Source organism: Panicum virgatum, chromosome 7K (assembly GCF_016808335.1).
Source record: "Panicum virgatum strain AP13 chromosome 7K, P.virgatum_v5, whole genome shotgun sequence".
Classification (NCBI taxonomy): Eukaryota; Viridiplantae; Streptophyta; class Magnoliopsida; order Poales; family Poaceae; genus Panicum; species Panicum virgatum.
The window spans coordinates 44,972,060-44,990,341 of NC_053142.1; the positions used below are offsets into that span (position 1 = coordinate 44,972,060).

The window sequence follows — 18,282 nt, forward strand, 5'->3', positions numbered from 1 at the left end:
CACCGGGGCGTCCCGGTACTGGACGAAAACCGTGTGCGAGGCGATGCTACAGCAAAAAGGGAAAAGTGACCTCGCCACCAAGTGGACCAGAAACACCACTCGCCCTTCCACTTTGCGCAGGAAAAGCTACGAGCCGAATTCCATCGAGTAGTAGTAGTTTAATCAAAGGAAAAGGAGGAGGTCGGAATCGTCCGCGACAAATCTGCGCCATTAGGCAAAGCTCCAAGCTTTGGCTTAAACAAACGCAAATCGTCCTGACGCCGGTAATGAGGGAGCCAGGCCTTTTGCCAACATACGAGGCAGCCGCCCCGCCGTGCCCCCCACATGGTTAGGCAGGCAATGCTCGCAACGCGAATGATCGGGAGCACCGCACTGCCCTGCCAGTACTACTCGCCTTGACAGTATTTTTAGGGCTCGCTTTATTACGGGAATCCTGGGGACTGGTGCATGCCCGCCAGGCGGCGCGCCGTGGCTCGTCGACGCCGTGGGGACCGCTGGCAGGTGTCCAGTAGCAGGAGGGGTTTGCGCCCGCGGTGATGATATGGCCACGCACTGCGGCTGCACTCGATCAGAGGCTGGTACTAATAGTTTAAAAATCCTCGAGGGAGCTAGGGAGATTTGCGAATCGGGGAGAAACTGGTTGTTTAACCGATCGATTGCCAGGTTTCGCCTTGGCGGGGCGGGCACGTCTTGGCGTAGGAGAGGCGAAGCACCTTGCGGTCCAGATTCCATCGGGTCCGCCCCGGCCGGCAGGCTTCGCCCCGGGGAGCAGCTTTTCTCGAGATCTGCGCCGGCGTTTGTTTCAACTATTGATATGGCTTCACGGGGAAGCATTCTGCGTTTCCGCTTGGTAAGGGCATGTATAGGAGTTAGACTGCAGCTCTTTATATATATAAGTTCACGTAAGTAAAATGATCTGATGTGGCTTTTATTAAATGAGAAAAAAGTGTGTTGTCTACTATCATACTATCATGTCTACTGCTCTGGCTCGGGCTCTCATGCAAAACAACATCAACTAGAGTACGTATGAAATACTATCATATAGATAGCTAAACAGACAACAATTATCTAAACCGTTGTAAATCTGTCTATTTAGTTGTCTATATATGTCAAATAAATAGTAGTTGTCTAAACTATTGTATATGCCCTAAAGTGATAACGGGAGCTTGCAGATCTCTGCAACTGCAATATAACCGAACTACTCCCCTGGTTTAAAAAAATATATAAATCTTATTTTTTGAGAAGTCAAACAATTTTAAATTTAACAAAATTTATAAAAATAGTATTAATATTTATATTACAAAATAGATATCATTAGATTAATTATATATTATATTATATTTTTATTATAAATTTATTTAGAGATATAAATGTTAGTAACTTTTATACAAATTTGGTCAAATATAAAATTATTTGGCTCATCGGTTAGCGATATTTTCATATTTTTTTTATGGAGGGAGTACTAGTGGGCGCTTACCTGTTCGCAAAATGATTCAGAAAAAAAAACAATGCTCTCGTAATGCTTGGTGTTGGTGGCGCAAACCGAATTGTATGGAAATGGAAGTAGGAGTGCTCGGCTACTCGCTCCCCGTCACGCTAACGCAGGTGTTTTTTTTTTTTTTTGATCTCCTGACGCAGGTGTTGGTTGCAGAGGCGGATGAAAACATGCAAACCGTGGGGGCTACTGGCCGTCCGCACGTGCTGCGTAGGCGGTGACTCACGTCCTACCTGCAGCTGACCGGGCAGTCGGGCGCATGTTCCGCTGGACGCCCGCTGCTTCCAGCCTGGACACGACGCTCGGAGGATCTCCAGTGACTCAGCGATGAGTCGTGAGGCGTACAGCATCGAATAAAAAGAGTAGGAGTTGAAATGTTCAACGAATCGGGCGGGCTGTGCTGATGTGGATCCTCCACTATGATATTTTCTTTAGTCAGGGGCTGTTTAGTTCCCATAATGAAAATTTTTTGATGTCAAATCTACTGTTTGACCAGATGTCGGAAGTATTTTTCGAATACTAATTAAAAAACTAATTTCAGAACTTATCTGGAAACCGTGAGACGAATCTTTTGAGGCCTTGTGGGGTTACTGTAGCACTTATGGCTAATTATACACTAATTAGGCTCAAAAGATTCGTCTCGTCGTGTACATTCAAACTGTGCAATTAGTTTTATTTTTTAACTATATTTAATACTACATGCATGTGTTCAAAGGGGAGGTAAAAATTTTTGGGTGAAAATTTTTGGTAACTAAACGGGCGCTCCCTTGACTGAGAAGAGAGTGACAGACGGGTTATATATCTGAAGAGTGAACGTAGCGCGCGATACGGTCGAAGCAATTATACAGATGACGCAATTAGCAGACTCGTGGATTTGTTTCCACATCAACCAATTCAGGCACATAAAAATAGTACAACATCTCATTGCAATTTTTTTTATTATGACAGGCCACAGCCCTGCCCCATTCACTAACGAGGCAAAAAGCATTTCATTTACGGAGTTTTGCCAGCTGTCACTGATGTGGCTCACTTCATTAGACAGACAGGGCACCGTTACAGCAGTTACCAGGCCGAAATGTTACCGGGGGGAAAAAAGAGAGGACACGAGCTGCAACAGAGACGACAGGAGATCTTTTTCAGATGGTCTTCTCGCAGTCCATGGCCAACCCATGGCATTTAATTTCCAGACTAAACTCATTTCTCCGAAGATACATGATTCTTCTAAAAGAATGGTTGGAATTTGGAAATAAGCTTCCCAAATGTACAACACGGTGTTGGTGTTGGAGCTCTCTCTCTGTTGGAGAGTGCGGCAGCGGGCCGCTGAGAAGCCCAATGCCTCATGCAGTGCACACGAACTCTGATGGATGATGGATCCTTCCTCCGCCGGCACCGGCCATCACCGCGCTGCTCAGGCCGCGCAAAGCGTGACGGAGAAATGGATCCCCCTTGACCCTTGTGTCCCAAGCGGTAGATGCTTCCCAGTACCTTCCGGAGACAGACAAACCAGACCTTGCTCATCAGGTCTCTGGATGACTGCATGCGCAGCGTCCAGCCCGTTCAGCTCGCCACCGCGGATGCCTTCCTCGTCGAGTACTGCTGCTGGTGCCTCCGGCCGGCGGCGGACCTTGCGGCCTGCCTGGCCCGGATGGCGTCGAACTGCATCTGCTCGTCGCGGCAGCCCTCGCTGCAGAAGGGCGTGTCCCCTCGGTACATGAAGAGGTCGCTGTCGCGCCCCAGCGGCTTGGCGCAGAGCGAGCACGCGTCCAGCGCGGGCAGCCTGGGCTCGCCGACCGGCTCGGCGTCGAAGAAGAAGGCGCAAGCGAGGTGTGCTGCCGCCATGGCTCTGCCTACGTGCGTTGCGAGCTGCAACAGATGACGGGAATCACGGGATGGCTTTGGCCTTTGGGGGTCGAGGAGAGGCTTTGGGTCGAGTTCTTGAGGCGGGGGGCGCCGGTATATATGGAGGACCGGGACGGCCACAGGGGCGCCGGTGCTGCGGCGGCGCGGGGAAAACAGCGGCCTGGCACGGGCGGCTCACGGTTCCGACGGGCACTACCGCGGGCAGTGCCACCAACCAGGAGGGACGATGGACAAGTGGTTTCCATTCTTTATTATGGCGTCATGGTGCAGTGGTTGCCTGGTTGGCTAGTTGGCACGGCTCCAGGGATGCTGCGTCCGCGCCACGCACGCGGCTGACTCGGCTCCGCCGCGACCGCGACGAGGACGACAAGGGGGCGGCGGGGGCCATGTTTGACGTGGGTGTGGGTGGGCCGGTGTGGTTCTGATTCTCAAACAAACACACACCGGCCGGAATCGCACAAAACGTACGTCCCTGTTACACTACACGCAGAAACCGTGTGCACGAATGACACGAAGCGAAGCGAGTGCACCACCACTCGCTCCGATTTGTGCGGCAAAAGTACGGGGAGAAAAAATTGCGTGAAAAAAAAGCATACCAACTTGCACGGAATCAACACAATCAGTCCATTGCTCAGTCCCCAAACTTCAGCTTAAACTAACCTAAAGATCTCGGGGCCGATAATTCGTCCGCCAGCCTTTGTGGCCGGCATACGGGGCCGGGACCCGCACATGTTAGGCACGCAAATGATACAGAGCACTTGGGCTCAAAAGAAATATCAGCACGGGCACTTGTTTTCTCATCAGGGCTTGGGCTTCATTCCCAGGGGAATATTTTGAGGCGTGGTGCCACTGCGCTAGCAAGCCACCACAGCACCTTGTGAACGATACTGTGGGGACCAAGCAACTGGTGATTTTGTAGTACTCCAATACATTGAATACTTTGGAGGGAATCATTGTGATTGTGAGCGGCTTAAAGAAAACATGATGGATAATTTCATCCTAGAAGTTGCCAGGTTTCACCGTGACAAGCGTGGAGTACATCTTGGAGAAGGGGCCAGCACCCCACGGTTGCAGGCAGGTCTCACCCGGGGGAGCAGCTTTCTCGAGATCGGCGGCTAAGATTTGGTTATAGGTGGCTTCATTGAGAAGCATTGCGCTGGGTAATTGGAGCTTTTAGTGATCGTTCAGGACATAGTTGGAATTTGACAAGCCCGTAGCGTGCTAGTTTGCTTTTGTATGCCGAGTTATCGACGTGTTTGGCGAGAGAGATACGTGACAGACACAGACTGGGACGATGCAACAAAATATGTGATTGGATCGATAGTTCAACGGACCTGACGTGGTTATCATGCTTTCCCTTCACTTTGGTCTTTTGATGGACTGATCACGCTGCTGCACGACCACGACCAGACCACGGGAGTCGGAAAACGGGGTCCGCGCGCCCAGATCGAGCCATCCTGGACCTACCGCGCACTTGGGAAGTTTTGGATTGGTGATTGTTCTTGGTGTCACGCAGTGATCCGCCATGGCCTGATGGCGACCGTGCCGGCGCCTGGGTGGCCTGCGCACCCGGCTCCACCGATACGGGGGGCGATGGGAAGCCAGGAAGCGGGTTTGGCATGACCGGGGTTGTGGTTTCCGGATGAAGCAGGGGTGAAGCGCACCAACAGCTTCTGCCGTCAGCAGAAAACCGTGTGCTAACCAGGCAACCAGCAAAGAGAAAGGGATTGGGTACTAGTAGTACTTGCTCCGCTTTGTGTGCCAAGTGCGAGGACTGATATTAGTTGGCATCGATGACCAATTGTAAAAGCGTAGCCAAAATTGTTTGCACCAACGCGCCTGGTGGTACACTGATTTAGGAGGACCTAAGCTTTGTTTTTGAACTAATGAAAACGTTCAAGGGCTGATACCTAGGGGCGCTGGCCTTTTCGCCAACATGTACTGTAGGAGTACGAGGCGAGTAGCACAGGGGCACTGCCCTACTGATCTTGGGTGGCGCGGCGCGGTGCACGCATGCCAGGTCGCCAGCCATCACCTTGGGAACAGTGGCCAAGACCACTATGCACTCTCCTGCCTGCCCATGCTTGGATCCGGCCTCGCACTGCACTGGGTGGTGCGCCCTGCGTCCAGCGGCGACCGATCATAGGCGCTGCCTGCCTAAACAACTCGTTGTTGAAACCACCTTGCGCCCGTGGATGCGCGCACGGCTCAGGATTCCGCCCCTCGGGCAGGCAGGCTTCCACCCGGGGAGCAGCAGCCGTTCTTGAGATCCGAGCTGGGGGATTTGTTTTAGGTCGCGTCACAGATAAGCATTGCCCTTGATAATTGGCGCCCAAAGATCGCTCTAATGCTAGTTTAAGTTTTTTTTTTGTCTAGTACGGTGCGTGGCCCCGTGCGTAGCTCAGATTTTGGCGGCATGTGATGTGACATGTGAGTCGTCCGTCACGGCATACTCGCCAGGAGAGGGGTGTTCATGCGGCGGCTGACGCGAACAAGCAACGAACTGCACTGCAGCAGAGGGAAGGGCGGGCAGGGCGCCAGCGGAAACTGTTTGGGATGCCGGGCTCGAGAAACTGAAACTCCAGCGGAAAGTGTTTCACTGGCTCACTGCTCGGATGCTGCTTGGGTAGTGGTGGCCAAGCGCGTACGTAATAGTGCGGGGCCGGCGTCCTACGTGCTCCTGCTTGTCCTGCCAAGCGCTTAGTCACGCTCATGCGCACTTACCTTCTCGCCGCAACCACAAGCCTGATACCCAAAGGTCCTGTTTGGAACAGCATTTTTGGCGTTCGCGATGAACCTTTCGCGAGATAAGGAGAATAATCCAGCCGAACACCCTGCGACAGATGCGCAACTGGGAGAAGCCCGCGGTATGGAGTCTGAAGAAATCAACTGTCCGCCCACGATTTCGAAAAGCAGCCGCGGAGCCGCTTTTGCGAGATAAGCAGAATAATCCAGCCGAACACCCTACGACAGATGCGCAACTGGGAGAAGCCCGCGGTATAGAGTCCGAAGAAATCAACTGTCCGCCCACAATTTCGAAAAGCAGCCGCGGCCGCGTTCGCAAAAACGCGACTGTACGTCGTGGTTCCAAACAGGGCCAAAGTCTGGAACCGTAAAATACAAATGGGAAGATGCAAGTGCAAACCCAACTTCACACAAAAATAGGAGGATAAATATATAGATGGTATTTCATTACTAAGCGATCATTGTAAGTACATAGAGTCAGACAGACATACGACTGGCATAATGTACGGACATGTCATAGCGCAGCAGTTCGGTATGCGGGTAAACGAATTCACAGTAGAATAAAGCAACCTAGCATAAATGCACAATGAGAACACAACAGAGAAAATAGAAGTTCCGGTCCAATTATCAGTAAGGTTTTGAGCTTCCGACATAAGGCACCAACACATCCCCACCCTTTCCACAAAGTCAGCCTTCACCGTTTCGAGCGTCATGGCTCCCTATCTTTTAAGTTACTGCACCTTGCCCTCGGCCGACACCTCCATCGCAGGTGATTCCATGCCCTCAGATGACTTGGCGGGGCTGTATGGAGCCTTGTTCACAATCCTGTTTCATGAGATCATTAATCAGTTGGATTCACAACTACAGAAGAAAGGGTGTTGCAAAGTAACTAAAGATAACGGGCTTCTGAACCTGTCATTTAGATTAGCTCTGATAACGATGTGGTTTTAGTTTTCAAGATCAAAGATAGCAGGAATGTTTCGAAACAGGACAGGAGAGCATACAGGAATGCTCAACTTTTCATATTTCTGTTTCCCAACCATACCCAAAAAAATGATGCAAGTACATTTACTAGAGTTTCGTATCCTCTATTCAGCATCTAAATGTGCCAAGTCATGAATACCGCCTAAAGGGCTCCCACAGAAGACCTCAAGAGCCCCCCCCCCCCCACTAAAAAAGAGCTATAAAATGCATGGATGTTCAAAATTGAAGTTTCACATCTACTGCTAATCCAGAGCTAACATCAATTTAGTATTAATCTCAATTCACAGATATTCGAAACTGCGAAAGTTACATGATCCAAGGCCATCAGCTTCTATGTATTGTATTATGGAAGCATGCTCTCTAGTCTCTAGTTATTGTAGCTGTAAAGAATTTTTTTGACATGTTGCAGGTATGTTTAAAAAGAATTAGCAATATTTTTTTTTATCAAAGCAGTTCATTGCAAAAGGTGCAATTTTCAAATACAGTTGTAATGCCAAAGGAATTTAATGTTTGCTCTACCTAGAGGAGAGAGAAAAATAAAAGGTGCAAACTGCTGCATGTTGTGGTACCACATATGGCATTTTATAAAAGTTAAGAGTTAAAGCTGTACAGAAGGTGCCTAAAAATAAGTTTCAGATCATCATATATGCTACAGCTATCATGCTAACCTGTCACGACGTTTCTCGAGGAAGCGCTGAAGAGAGTGCCTCCTGGCAATGGGAAGATCTGCTCAACATATTAAAGTAGTTTAAAATAAGTTATGCAATATTAATACTGAAAAGGGTATTATGTTTCTGGATTTTACCAAAAGATATAGTGGTCTTACCAGCCTGAAGCTTGCACATTGAGCTAGGGTCAGCAACAGCCTGTGGTTGCCCAGTTGCTACAGAAGTGCTCTGCAGTGATGGAGACCGTGTGAGCACAGGAGAGACTGCTGCTGGGGCAACAGTGGCTGCAGGCACCATTGGAGGCTTGATGGCAGTGGCAGCACTGGTTTTGGTGGCTGCTGCGGCAGCTGCAGCAATAAGCATGATGGCTTGAGCCTGTCAATGTCAAACTAGTGTATTAGCATAAGTAGTTTAACAGTTATAGTCCAATAAAGAACAAGATATATGTAAAAAGGTTAAGATAAGATGACCTTTTCTGGTGGCACTGAGTCATACACACATACTGATCCACCATAGAAAATTGTAAGCTGCGAAGGATTAGCTGAAGGGGTCGACATCGGCAACATTCCAGACCTTGTGGTAAACAAATGCAGGAAATTAAGAACACACAAAGGCAAACAAAATGGCACCACATAATTCATATATGAATAAAAAGCAGAGACATGGCACTCTTTACTCATTGTGCAGATGAAAGCATGTAATGAGTTCAACACGTGGCATGAGATAGAATGTGTGCGTGCATGTGTGTAGAAAGTCCTCATCCTACTTCCTAACTGACTGTCACGAACAGTTCGTCGGAAGACGACAGAGAAAGGGGAAAATCCAATCCTGAATAATTTCTGATCTATTCCATCCTCATGTGTTGTTGTTCCTCTAAAAGAGGTGTTTCTCTCCAGTTTGGGCCGTTGACTTGGTTATGAGTGGCATGACGGCCCATAGCACATACCCGCCTAGATGGGCCGGGTGTTACACTGACTTGAAAATGGAACTAGATCTCCAATAGAAATATATTCCTACATGGCCATCAAATCGATTGTCTAACCACACTAGCTTACATGCTAATCTGGCCAGTGACTATGTAATCATCCTTAGGGGTCTAACTGGTACAGATACCACAAATCATTTCGTCAGTCATAAAGCATTTTCCTCGAATCAGGTTGATTTAAAGCGCAATGCTTATACTTCAAAGCTGAGTGGATACCAACTAACTGGAAAGCAAAATGAAAGGGCATGACAGTAGCAGAACCATACATGAAGTCGAGCAAAAAACATAACATGTTTTGAAACAAATATGGTAAACTAAGTATAGCGCAGCTAACAAACTATTAAAAATCCCAATTAACCACGTCAAGAGAACCATCCCAGTAGCATGTTTATAGCAAACAACGAAAAGTGCAGACCCTACATCCTTGGTCCCCTACCGCAGGCCTGACTCCTAAAGAATTTCATTTCTACAGCAAGAAACTCAGCCAATGAGGGGCAAAGGTATGTTTGGATCTGCGCACCCTTGGCCACAGTTCCTTCCCAAGGCAGGGGCGGACCCAGCATAGAACATGGGTGTACACATGCACACCCGATAATTCTTGCAAACGAAATCGAAGTTAGTAGGTATTGTAACTGGATTCAGATCTGAATACAAATAGTTTTGTTAGGGTTTGGGGTGCTCCGTCTCGCACAGCAGAAGAAAATAGAAAGGGCAGGCATACCTGGAGGATGCGCTTGTCGCCGGCAAAGGGCTGGGCGAAAACGTGACCAATGGCGCCGCCGCTCGCCCAGTCGTCGGCTCGTCGCCGCCAGGGAACGGGAAGGAAGAACAAGGGGGACGGAGAAGGGGGAAAGAAACAGATGAGCCTGAGGTCCTCAGCTCTGAGGGGGGAGGGTTGTAATGAGCCGAGCTACACCGAGCCTTCACCACATGAGCCGAGCTCGAACGAAACAGCCACGTGCAACCTCGATCTGGAGTTCGATAGCATCCCGAGCCGAGGTCGATCTGAGCCTCACATCCAGCCGAGCCAACATCTCGGCTCGAAGTCTTTTTTTCTTACCCGGCTAAACTACGGCCGGGTCCACTGTACATCCCCTCCATTTTGAAAGAGATAAACGTAGGAGGTTCAGTTTTTCTTTTTTTGGTAGCATTCTACACTTTTCGTTAGAATTCTACACGACGCGCGTAGCAAAGAAACAAGAAGATTTGAGAAAGAAATATATAAAAATTTATTCTCATGTCTTAGCACGTGAATCTAGTTTAACTAGAGTGAACTGCAGGAATGGTGTTTCATTAGTATTTGTGAAGGTTTCATATTTTCTTATGATCCAAACGATCTAAACTTTCAATTTTTGTGCTTTGAAATTCTGTAGTTTTCCACATTTTACTCCACATGATTCCTGCATTTTCCCCATTCTTATATTTTGCATTTCTATGTTCAAAACAGACATTTAACTTTTATGAAGACCACAACACAACGACTTTGCGATAACAATATTGATTATAGATATGGAGACGTAAAAATAAGTCTAGTTTCAATACAAATTTTATGGTATTAAATGTTACGCCACATTAACAAATTTGTTGACATAGCAGAATCACTATGACCAGAGATAAGGGAGAGTTTTATGGATGTGAGAGTCATAACATTCGTCGGAGCTGTTGGCTTGATTGGCCTAAAAAACTCAACGTAGGGTTGAAGAAATTGCTAAGAAATTGCTCGGTATTTGAAACAGAACTTCGGGAATATGCTTCAGTTTACAAGGAGGTGTTTACAATGTGGCTCAAAGCCTCAAACTCGCACCGGCGTCGTGTGCGGCTCGGATTTGGCGAAGTCTGCAGCAAAGAACAGTTCAAAATTTACGATTCAGGCTGGCTCGGCAGTCGGCATGCCCGACAGATCATGACGGAGAACTGGAGTTCCTCTCATATTTTGTGCCATCAGACCGGGCGCGGTTCTCCGGATCTTCCGGAAGAAGCTGGAACAGATCAGCAAGCTAGCTAGCGCTCCATCCTTCTAGCTGATGGTCAGCTCGCCACGGACACCTTCCCGGAGTCCTGGCCCCTACTAGCGGAGCCCGTCCCTGACGAGTACTGCTGCTGCTGCCTCCGGCCGGCGGACCTGGCGGCGTTCCTCGCGCGGGCGGCGTCGATTTGCATCTGCTCGCCGCGGCAGTCCTCGCTGCAGAAGGGCGTGTCCCCTCTGTACATGAAGACGTCGCTGTCGCGCCCCAGCCGCTTGGCGCAGAGCGCACACGCGTCCAGCGCCGGCACGCCGGGCGCGCCGAGCGGCTCGGCGTCGAAGAAGAAGCCGGCGCGGGCGGCCATGGTGCGTAGCGTAGCGTTGCTGCTGCTTCTCGTAGCAAAGCTTGTTCGTGCGTGCGTTGCTGGGGGGAGGACTACTGCGAGGATGGTCTGGGTTGAGCTGAGCTCGGCGGGGCCGGGTGTAACATCCCGGTTTGAAATTCCGGAAGCTCCGGGTTTAAAAACCGGAACTTCCGAGTTTCCTCTGCTCCGGTGGGTAGAGCGCGAATCTCGGCGTGCCGCACGTCGCCCCGCCGCCGGTGATCCTCGTTCCACGCGTCGGCGATCCTCGTTCTGCGCGTGCATCCTTATCCATCCGCTCGCCCTCTCCGTCTTCATTTCGATCCGCCCGAAACCCTAGCTCCCGTCCCCCTCCACCATTGACGCCGGCCCGAGCTCCTTGCCGCCGCACTTGGTGGGCGTCTCCTCGATTCCTCTCGCGGGAAGCTTCTTCTCCCTCTCCTTTATCTATTCTGATGCTCACCCGGCCTCATCTCTCATTGCACAGGGCCGCCGGCGTGCGCCTCTGTCTGCAGCCGCCGTTCGTCGTCGCGCCACCCTGTCGTTACTCCTCTCCGCTTGTGCCCTTGCCGGTGAGCTTCGCCTCGCCCTAGAACGCGCCATGCGCGTCTTCTCTTGCTTATTCCGGCCTCACCTCACCATTCCGCCACTCGCCGTCACCGCTGTGTCGCACCGGCCGCGCACGTTTGGGCAATGTCCGGCTGAAAACCAGAACTTCCGGTTTTGGCCTGACTAGTACCTAAAACCGGAACTTCCGGGTTGTAATTCCGGAACTTCCGGGTTTGTCAGGGTTACATTTCTAAAATGTTACCTCGTGCATATCTTTTCGCGCATATCATCTCGTGTATTTTATTTTATGCATAAGCATAGCATTGCACTAATGCATGCATCTCATTCATGCATTTTAGTGACCGAATCGTCGGAGATCGAACCCGTGGAGCCCACCGAGTCCGTTGAGCCTGAACCCGAAGTCCCGTTCGCGATCGAGCCCGAAGTTAACCAAGGCAAGCAGCTAAACATAATCCCTTGCACCTATTTAATTTGATTAGTTTAGTTATCTCACTTGGGTATTGTTGGGTTATATATATACTATGTACGTATTACATTCTTGTACCTATTTTCATGCATTCTCCTTCCTTGATTCATTTATCCATATCCTTGGCACCAGTTAGACAGTTAATAACTTAATCTGACTAGATGATTAGCTCTGCTTAGAATACTCATATTGCTTGCTAGAAAGGAATGGTTTGGAGTATCACACTTACCTGATTATCCTTGATCGCACTTGAGCATCTGGGGCAAGTGGAGTGCAGTATCGAGATTCGAACGGAATGTTAGGGCCTAGAGAATGAAGTCACATGGGCATAGTCCGCTTGGATCGATTAAGGACCGAGTGGACGACGTCGGTTTTGAGCACATTTCCGTGCTACCACATATCCAATATAATGGTATGGATGAGCCAATTAACTTCTTTGACTTGATCATTGATGTGCAGTCCTAGCTACGTGGCTACGGGCTATGCAGAGAGGCTTAGTGTGTCCCCAGGTGGACTTTTGTGTAGGAAAGTGTAGAGATGTCCCTGGTGGAACTAAGTCTCTACTCGTAAGTTAGGTGTGAGGTTCAATGATCGAGCCATGTTGGGAACGGTTGACGCGAGTATCCCCTTATCCAACTCTGGCCGGTTGGGTGAGTCGCATGGTCCTCGCGTCGTGTGGGTAAAGTAGTACACCCTTGCAAGGTTTTAATCAATTCGAATTGCCGCACTCTCGGTTATGAGCAAGCTCTTTAACCCATGAACTCCTCATAGAATATCGTTTATGATGAGAATAGTCCATGTTACATCTATGATCAGTTATGGATTATATCACTCTCTTAATTAACTAAAAGTGTTTGGGGTTGGGCAAGATTAATTAATTTTGATAGGTGATAGTGCAGGGAGCTAATGCTTATGCAATAATTACTTAACCTTAAAGCTTTTACTTGAGCCATTGCATGATCCTTGTATATGTAATCGCGTAAGTCTTGCGAGTACCTTTTGTACTCAGGTTGCTTTCTAAACCTAGTTGCAGGTGAGCCCAAAGTGGTGTTCAGCCACTTCTACCCCGCTGATCCAAATGCGGGGGAAGAGTAGGTCGTGGTGGTTGTAATGATGTCCTTGAGCAAGGCGTCATTACGTTAGTAAGTCTTTACCGTAATCGAGCTTCGTGAGAGTATGTAAATGTAATAAACTTTATATTTCTATTTAATATTACTTTCGTGAGCCCAAGGCTTGTAAAGGAAGTTTGAACCCACCTATATCAAACTTGTAATATTAAGTGTGTAAAACTGCTCTTTGTGGATCATCGGCAATGTACGCGCTTGTATAACGGTACGTGTGCTTAATCCTGGGCATATGGCAAACACATACCGGGACTACCGGGTTTGCTCTCGTTCTAGGTGATTTGTGTTGATTAAGTGCCTCTAAGGTGTGGATTAGCGCGTGGCGTGTCGAGAGATGGACACGTGCTAGCCCTCAACTTAAAGGATTAATCAATAATTTCACCTAAACCGAGTGCAAATTGGGCGGTTCTCGCAACGGGTATCAGAGCTGAGGTTTCCATGAAGTGAATCTAAAATTTGCTTAGTGGGGTGTGAGTAAAATAAAACTTGATTACTTTCACTAAGATTTACTTTTATTAAAAAATTGATCTTAAGGTGAAATGCTACCTTTCTTCCTTGGTCTTAGAACTAATTCCTCCTTATTGCTTCACTTGTTTAATTAAAATGTGCTTAACCCCTCTTGTCTACATGAGTAGCGGGAGCGTAGGAACACCCTTTCACCTGCTGGAAACCTTTTGAGTCTTTTACTGGAGTTGAGAAGGTGGGAATCACCCATTGTCCTAAGTGCTAGTAGAAGGGTTGTAGCGCTGCTGGACAATGTGGTAGTTTCGGGTTGTAAGTGAGTGCTAGAACGTTAAGGCGTGCTCACGATGTGAGGAGACGTCATGTTGCGTTAAGGCGTGCTCACGATGTGAGGAGACGTCATGTTGCATTCATACCCTTGCATGCATGCATTCATACATGTATATACTCTTTTGGTCCCCAAATCTGCACCCAATCACTCTCCCGTGCGGCTGATCAGATTTTTGCCCATCTCGTTCTTGTTAATCTTAGTGGACCAAATCTACTCTATCTCTTAGAGTTACTACTCCTGTGTTGATCGTGTGTTAGATTTTTATCTACACATTGTCTTTCCACCCTGCCTTTGAGTATGATTCTCTATCTTTCATTCCTGACCGCTACCCGTTTTGTTTATTAACAGAATGGTGTTGCGTTCGGGAACCGAGAGGGATGGTGTCAATGGTTCGGGTGGCAATAATAACTGCAACCATGAGGTTCCCCTTCCAAATCCTCCCGTTCACCCAACCCTCGCGGGCGTCCTGGCCCGACAAACTGAACTCATGGCGCACTTAGTCAATCAAATGGGCAATACTGGCAATCATGGTCCAAGAGCTGAGCCTCCAGTGAACAGGTTCGGAGAATTCTTCCGCACCAACCCGCCCATCTTTCGTGGCTCTAAGGATCCTCTTGATGCGGACTTCTGGCTCAATGTGATCAAAGAAAAACTGGGTCTTATTGAGTGTGAGCCACATGAGAAGGTTCTTTTTGCTGCTCATCAACTGCATGACGCCCCTGGGGCTTGGTGGAGGAACTTTAAGGCTTCTTACCCTGCTAACCACCGTTTTACATGGGAAGAGTTCCGTACAGCTTTTCGCTCCTTCCATATTCCTAAGGGTATCATGGACATCAAGAAGAAGGAATTTCTGAATCTCACTCAAGGAAGTCGTGATGTGATGGCCTATGTCAATGCCTTCAACACTCTCTCCCAATATGCACCTGAAGAAGTGGCCACCGATGCTAAGAAGCAAGAATGCTTGTATGATGGGCTCTCCGTAGAGTTACAAGACAAGCTCTCCACTACCAAGTTTGAAGATTTCAATGACCTGGTGAATATTGCTATCAGAGCTGAGCACAAGATGAAGAATCTTGAGGCAAAGAACAAGCGTCCTTCTCCTACCTCTGCAGGCGGTAGCTCCTCACGTCCATATCTGGGGCCTTCTCCTTTTCCACCTCGGGCACCGGGTGCTCAACCTCCCCGTCCTATGTGGATTGTGCGTAACCCTCAATCTCTTCAGGAACAAGCTCCTAGGCCGGCCAATACCTATTGGAACAACCCCGGTGTTACCGCAAGGGGTCCATGCTACAATTGTGGTGGCATGGGTCACATCTCCAGGAACTGTCCCTTTCCAAGACAGAGTGGTGCCTTCAATGTACCTAGGCCCAATAACCATTCACTTCAAGCCCCGCGTCAAGAAGCTAAGCCACCTCAAGTTCCTAAGCGTGGTCGTCTCAACTACACCACCACTGAAGGAGTTCCAGAAAATGCCGAAGTGCTCATGGGTACGTTTCTAATCAATCCCCACCTTGCCATGGTTCTTTTTGATTCTGGGGCAACTCTTTTGTTCATCAACAAGAAGTTTATGCTGCATAGTAAACTTGAGACACAAAACCTACAAGTGTCATATCATATAGAATCACCAGGTGGGGAAATCATTGCTAGAAACTTTGTGGATAAGGTTCCAATTCTCATTGACGGAGCCACTTTTCGTGCTAATCTTCTTATCCTAGACAAGATGGGCTTAGATGTGATTCTTGGGATGATTTGGTTAATTAAGCATGATAGAGTTAACAAATGTGGGCCCTGCCTCATCGATCTTTTGCATCTCTTTGGGGGTAGAGTTCTTTTCTCTCTCTACCACACCCTACTTCCTTATTGAAGTTCATCCTTCGTGATATTATTATATGTGTAAACAGTCACCCTCGAGAAAACTCTAGAATGTTTCATCCCATCACATCATCCCTGCCCTTGTGCACCGTCTCTTTGATGTTCATCTTGTCTAGGTGAATATGGCCTCAACCTAATCTGAGTTTTATCCTTCCCCTCTTGCTTACCTAAATCTCGGGATGAGATTTCTTTAAGGGGGGTAGATTGTAACATCCCGGTTTGAAATTCCGGAAGCTGCGGGTTTAAAAACCAGAACTTCCGGGTTTCCTCTGCTCCGGTGGGTAGAGCGCGAATCTCGGCGCGCCGCACGTCGCCCCGCCGCCGGTGATCCTCGTTCCACGCGTCGGCGATCCTCGTTCTGCGCGTGCATCCTTATCCATCCGATCGCCCTCTCCGTCTTCATTTTGATCCGCCCGAAACCCTAGCTCCCGTCCCCCTCCACCATTGACGCCGGCCCGAGCTCCTTGCCGCCGCCCTTGGTGGGCCTCTCCTCGATTCCTCTCGCGGGAAGCTTCTTCTCCCTCTCCTTTATCTATTCCGATGCTCACCCGGCCTCATCTCTCATTGCACAGGGCCGCCGGCGTGCGCCTCTGTCTGCAGCCGCCGTTCGTCGTCGCGCCACCCCGTCGTTACTCCTCTCCGCTTGTGCCCTTGCCGGTGAGCTTCGCCTCGCCCTAGAACGCGCCATGCGCGCCTTCTGTTGCTTATTCCGGCCTCACCTCACCATTCCGCCACTCGCCGTCACCGCTGTGTCGCACCGGCCGCGCGCCGCGCACGTTTGGGCAATGTCCGGCTGAAAACCGGAACCTCCGGGTTCAGAAACCGGAACTTCCGGTTTTGGCCTGACTAGTACCTAAAACCGGAACTTCCGGGTTGTAATTCCGGAACTTCCGGGTTTGTCAGGGTTACATTTCTAAAATGTTACCTCGTGCATATCTTTTCGCGCATATCATCTCGTGTATTTTATTTTATGCATAAGCATAGCATCGCACTAATGCATGCATCTCATTCATGCATTTTAGTGACCGAATCGTCGGAGATCGAACCCGTGGAGCCCACCGAGTCCGTTGAGCCTGAACCCGAAGTCCCGTTCGCGGTCGAGCCCGAAGTTAACCAAGGCAAGCAGCTAAACATAATCCCTTGCACCTATTTAATTTGATTAGTTTAGTTATCTCACTTGGGTATTGTTGGGTTATATATATACTATGTACGTATTACATTCTTGTACCTATTTTCATGCATTCTCCTTCCTTGATTCGTTTATTCATATCCTTGGCACCAGTTAGACAGTTAATAACTTAATCTGACTAGATGATTAGCTCTGCTTAGAATACTCATATTGCTTGCTAGAAAGGAATGGTTTGCAGTATCACACTTACCTGATTATCCTTGATCGCACTTGAGCATCTGGGACAAGTGGAGTGCAGTATCGAGATTCGAGCGGAATGTTAGGGCCTAGAGAATGAAGTCACATGGGCATAGTCCGCTTGGATCGATTAAGGACCGAGTGGACGACGTCGGTTTTGAGCACCTTTCCGTGCTACCACATATCCAATATAATGGTATGGATGAGCCAATTACCTTCTTTGACTTGATCATTGATGTGCAGTCCTAGCTACGTGGCTACGGACTATGCAGAGAGGCTTAGTGTGTACCCAGGTGGACTTATGTGTAGGAAAGTGTAGAGATGTCCCTAGTGGAACTAAGTCTCTACTCGTAAGCTAGGTGTGAGGTTCAATGATCGAGCCATGCTGGGAACGGTTGACGCGAGTATCCCCTTATCCAACTCTGGCCGGTTGGGTGAGTCGCATGGTCCTCGCGTCGTGTGGGTAAAGTAGTACACCCTTGCAAGGTTTTAATCAATTCGAATTGCCGCGCTCTCGGTTATGAGCAAACTCTTTAACCCATGAACTCCTCATAGAATATCGTTTATGATGAGAATGGTCCATGTTACATCTATGATCAGTTATGGATTATATCACTCTCTTAATTAACTAAAAGTGTTTGGGGTTGGGCAAGATTAATTAATTCTGATAGGTGATAGTGCAGGGAGCTAATGCTTATGCAATAATTACTTAACCTTAAAGCTTTTACTTGAGCCATTGCATGATCCTTGTATATGTAATCGCGTAAGTCTTGCGAGTACCTTTTGTACTCAGATTGCTTTCTAAACCTAGTTGCATGTGAGCCCGAAGTGGTGTTCGGCCACTTCTACCCCGCTGATCCAAACGCGGGGGGAGAGTAGGTCGTGGTGGTTGTAATGATGTCCTTGAGCAAGGCGTCATTACGTTAGTAAGTCTTTACCGTAATCGAGCTTCGTGAGAGTATGTAAATGCAATAAACTTTATATTTCTATTTAATATTACTTTCGTGAGCCCAAGGCTTGTAAAGGAAG

At 48.6% G+C, this 18,282-nt stretch overlaps 3 protein-coding genes across 3 annotated transcripts; all 3 read right to left on the minus strand.

The window, feature by feature from the left end:
* Positions 1-2,404: 2,404 nt before the first annotated feature.
* LOC120641588 (FCS-Like Zinc finger 2-like) lies at positions 2,405-3,558 on the minus strand. The gene has a single exon (XM_039917765.1). The coding sequence runs from the start codon at positions 3,332-3,334 to the stop codon at positions 3,053-3,055; it is 282 nt and encodes a 93-aa protein (XP_039773699.1). The 5' UTR covers positions 3,335-3,558; the 3' UTR covers positions 2,405-3,052.
* Positions 3,559-6,517: 2,959 nt separating this feature from the next.
* Positions 6,518-9,678, minus strand: LOC120641590 (protein TIFY 3-like). Its single transcript, XM_039917767.1, has 5 exons — positions 9,459-9,678; positions 8,223-8,325; positions 7,911-8,127; positions 7,753-7,810; positions 6,518-6,925 (listed from the first exon to the last, which is right to left on the minus strand). Exons 2-5 carry the CDS (start codon positions 8,316-8,318, stop codon positions 6,832-6,834), a joined length of 465 nt encoding a protein of 154 aa, XP_039773701.1. The 5' UTR covers positions 8,319-8,325; positions 9,459-9,678; the 3' UTR covers positions 6,518-6,831.
* Positions 9,679-10,447: 769 nt separating this feature from the next.
* LOC120641589 (FCS-Like Zinc finger 2-like) lies at positions 10,448-11,176 on the minus strand. Its single transcript, XM_039917766.1, has one exon. It carries the CDS (start codon positions 11,063-11,065, stop codon positions 10,766-10,768), a length of 300 nt encoding a protein of 99 aa, XP_039773700.1. The 5' UTR covers positions 11,066-11,176; the 3' UTR covers positions 10,448-10,765.
* Between the last annotated feature and the right edge of the window lie 7,106 nt (positions 11,177-18,282).

Excerpts from the sequence above, each read along its gene's own strand:
- LOC120641589 (XM_039917766.1), bottom strand. The coding sequence starts at position 11,065 with ATGGCCGCCCGCGCCGGCTTCTTCTTCGACGCCGAGCCGCTCGGCGCG.
- LOC120641590 (XM_039917767.1), bottom strand. The coding sequence starts at position 8,318 with ATGTTGCCGATGTCGACCCCTTCAGCTAATCCTTCGCAGCTTACAATT. Across the intron at positions 8,128-8,222 it reads ACTCAGTGCCACCAGAAAAG|GCTCAAGCCATCATGCTTAT; the intron begins GTCATCTTATCT and ends TGACATTGACAG. Across the intron at positions 7,811-7,910 it reads AATGTGCAAGCTTCAGGCTG|ATCTTCCCATTGCCAGGAGG; the intron begins GTAAGACCACTA and ends TATGTTGAGCAG.
- LOC120641588 (XM_039917765.1), bottom strand. The coding sequence starts at position 3,334 with ATGGCGGCAGCACACCTCGCTTGCGCCTTCTTCTTCGACGCCGAGCCG.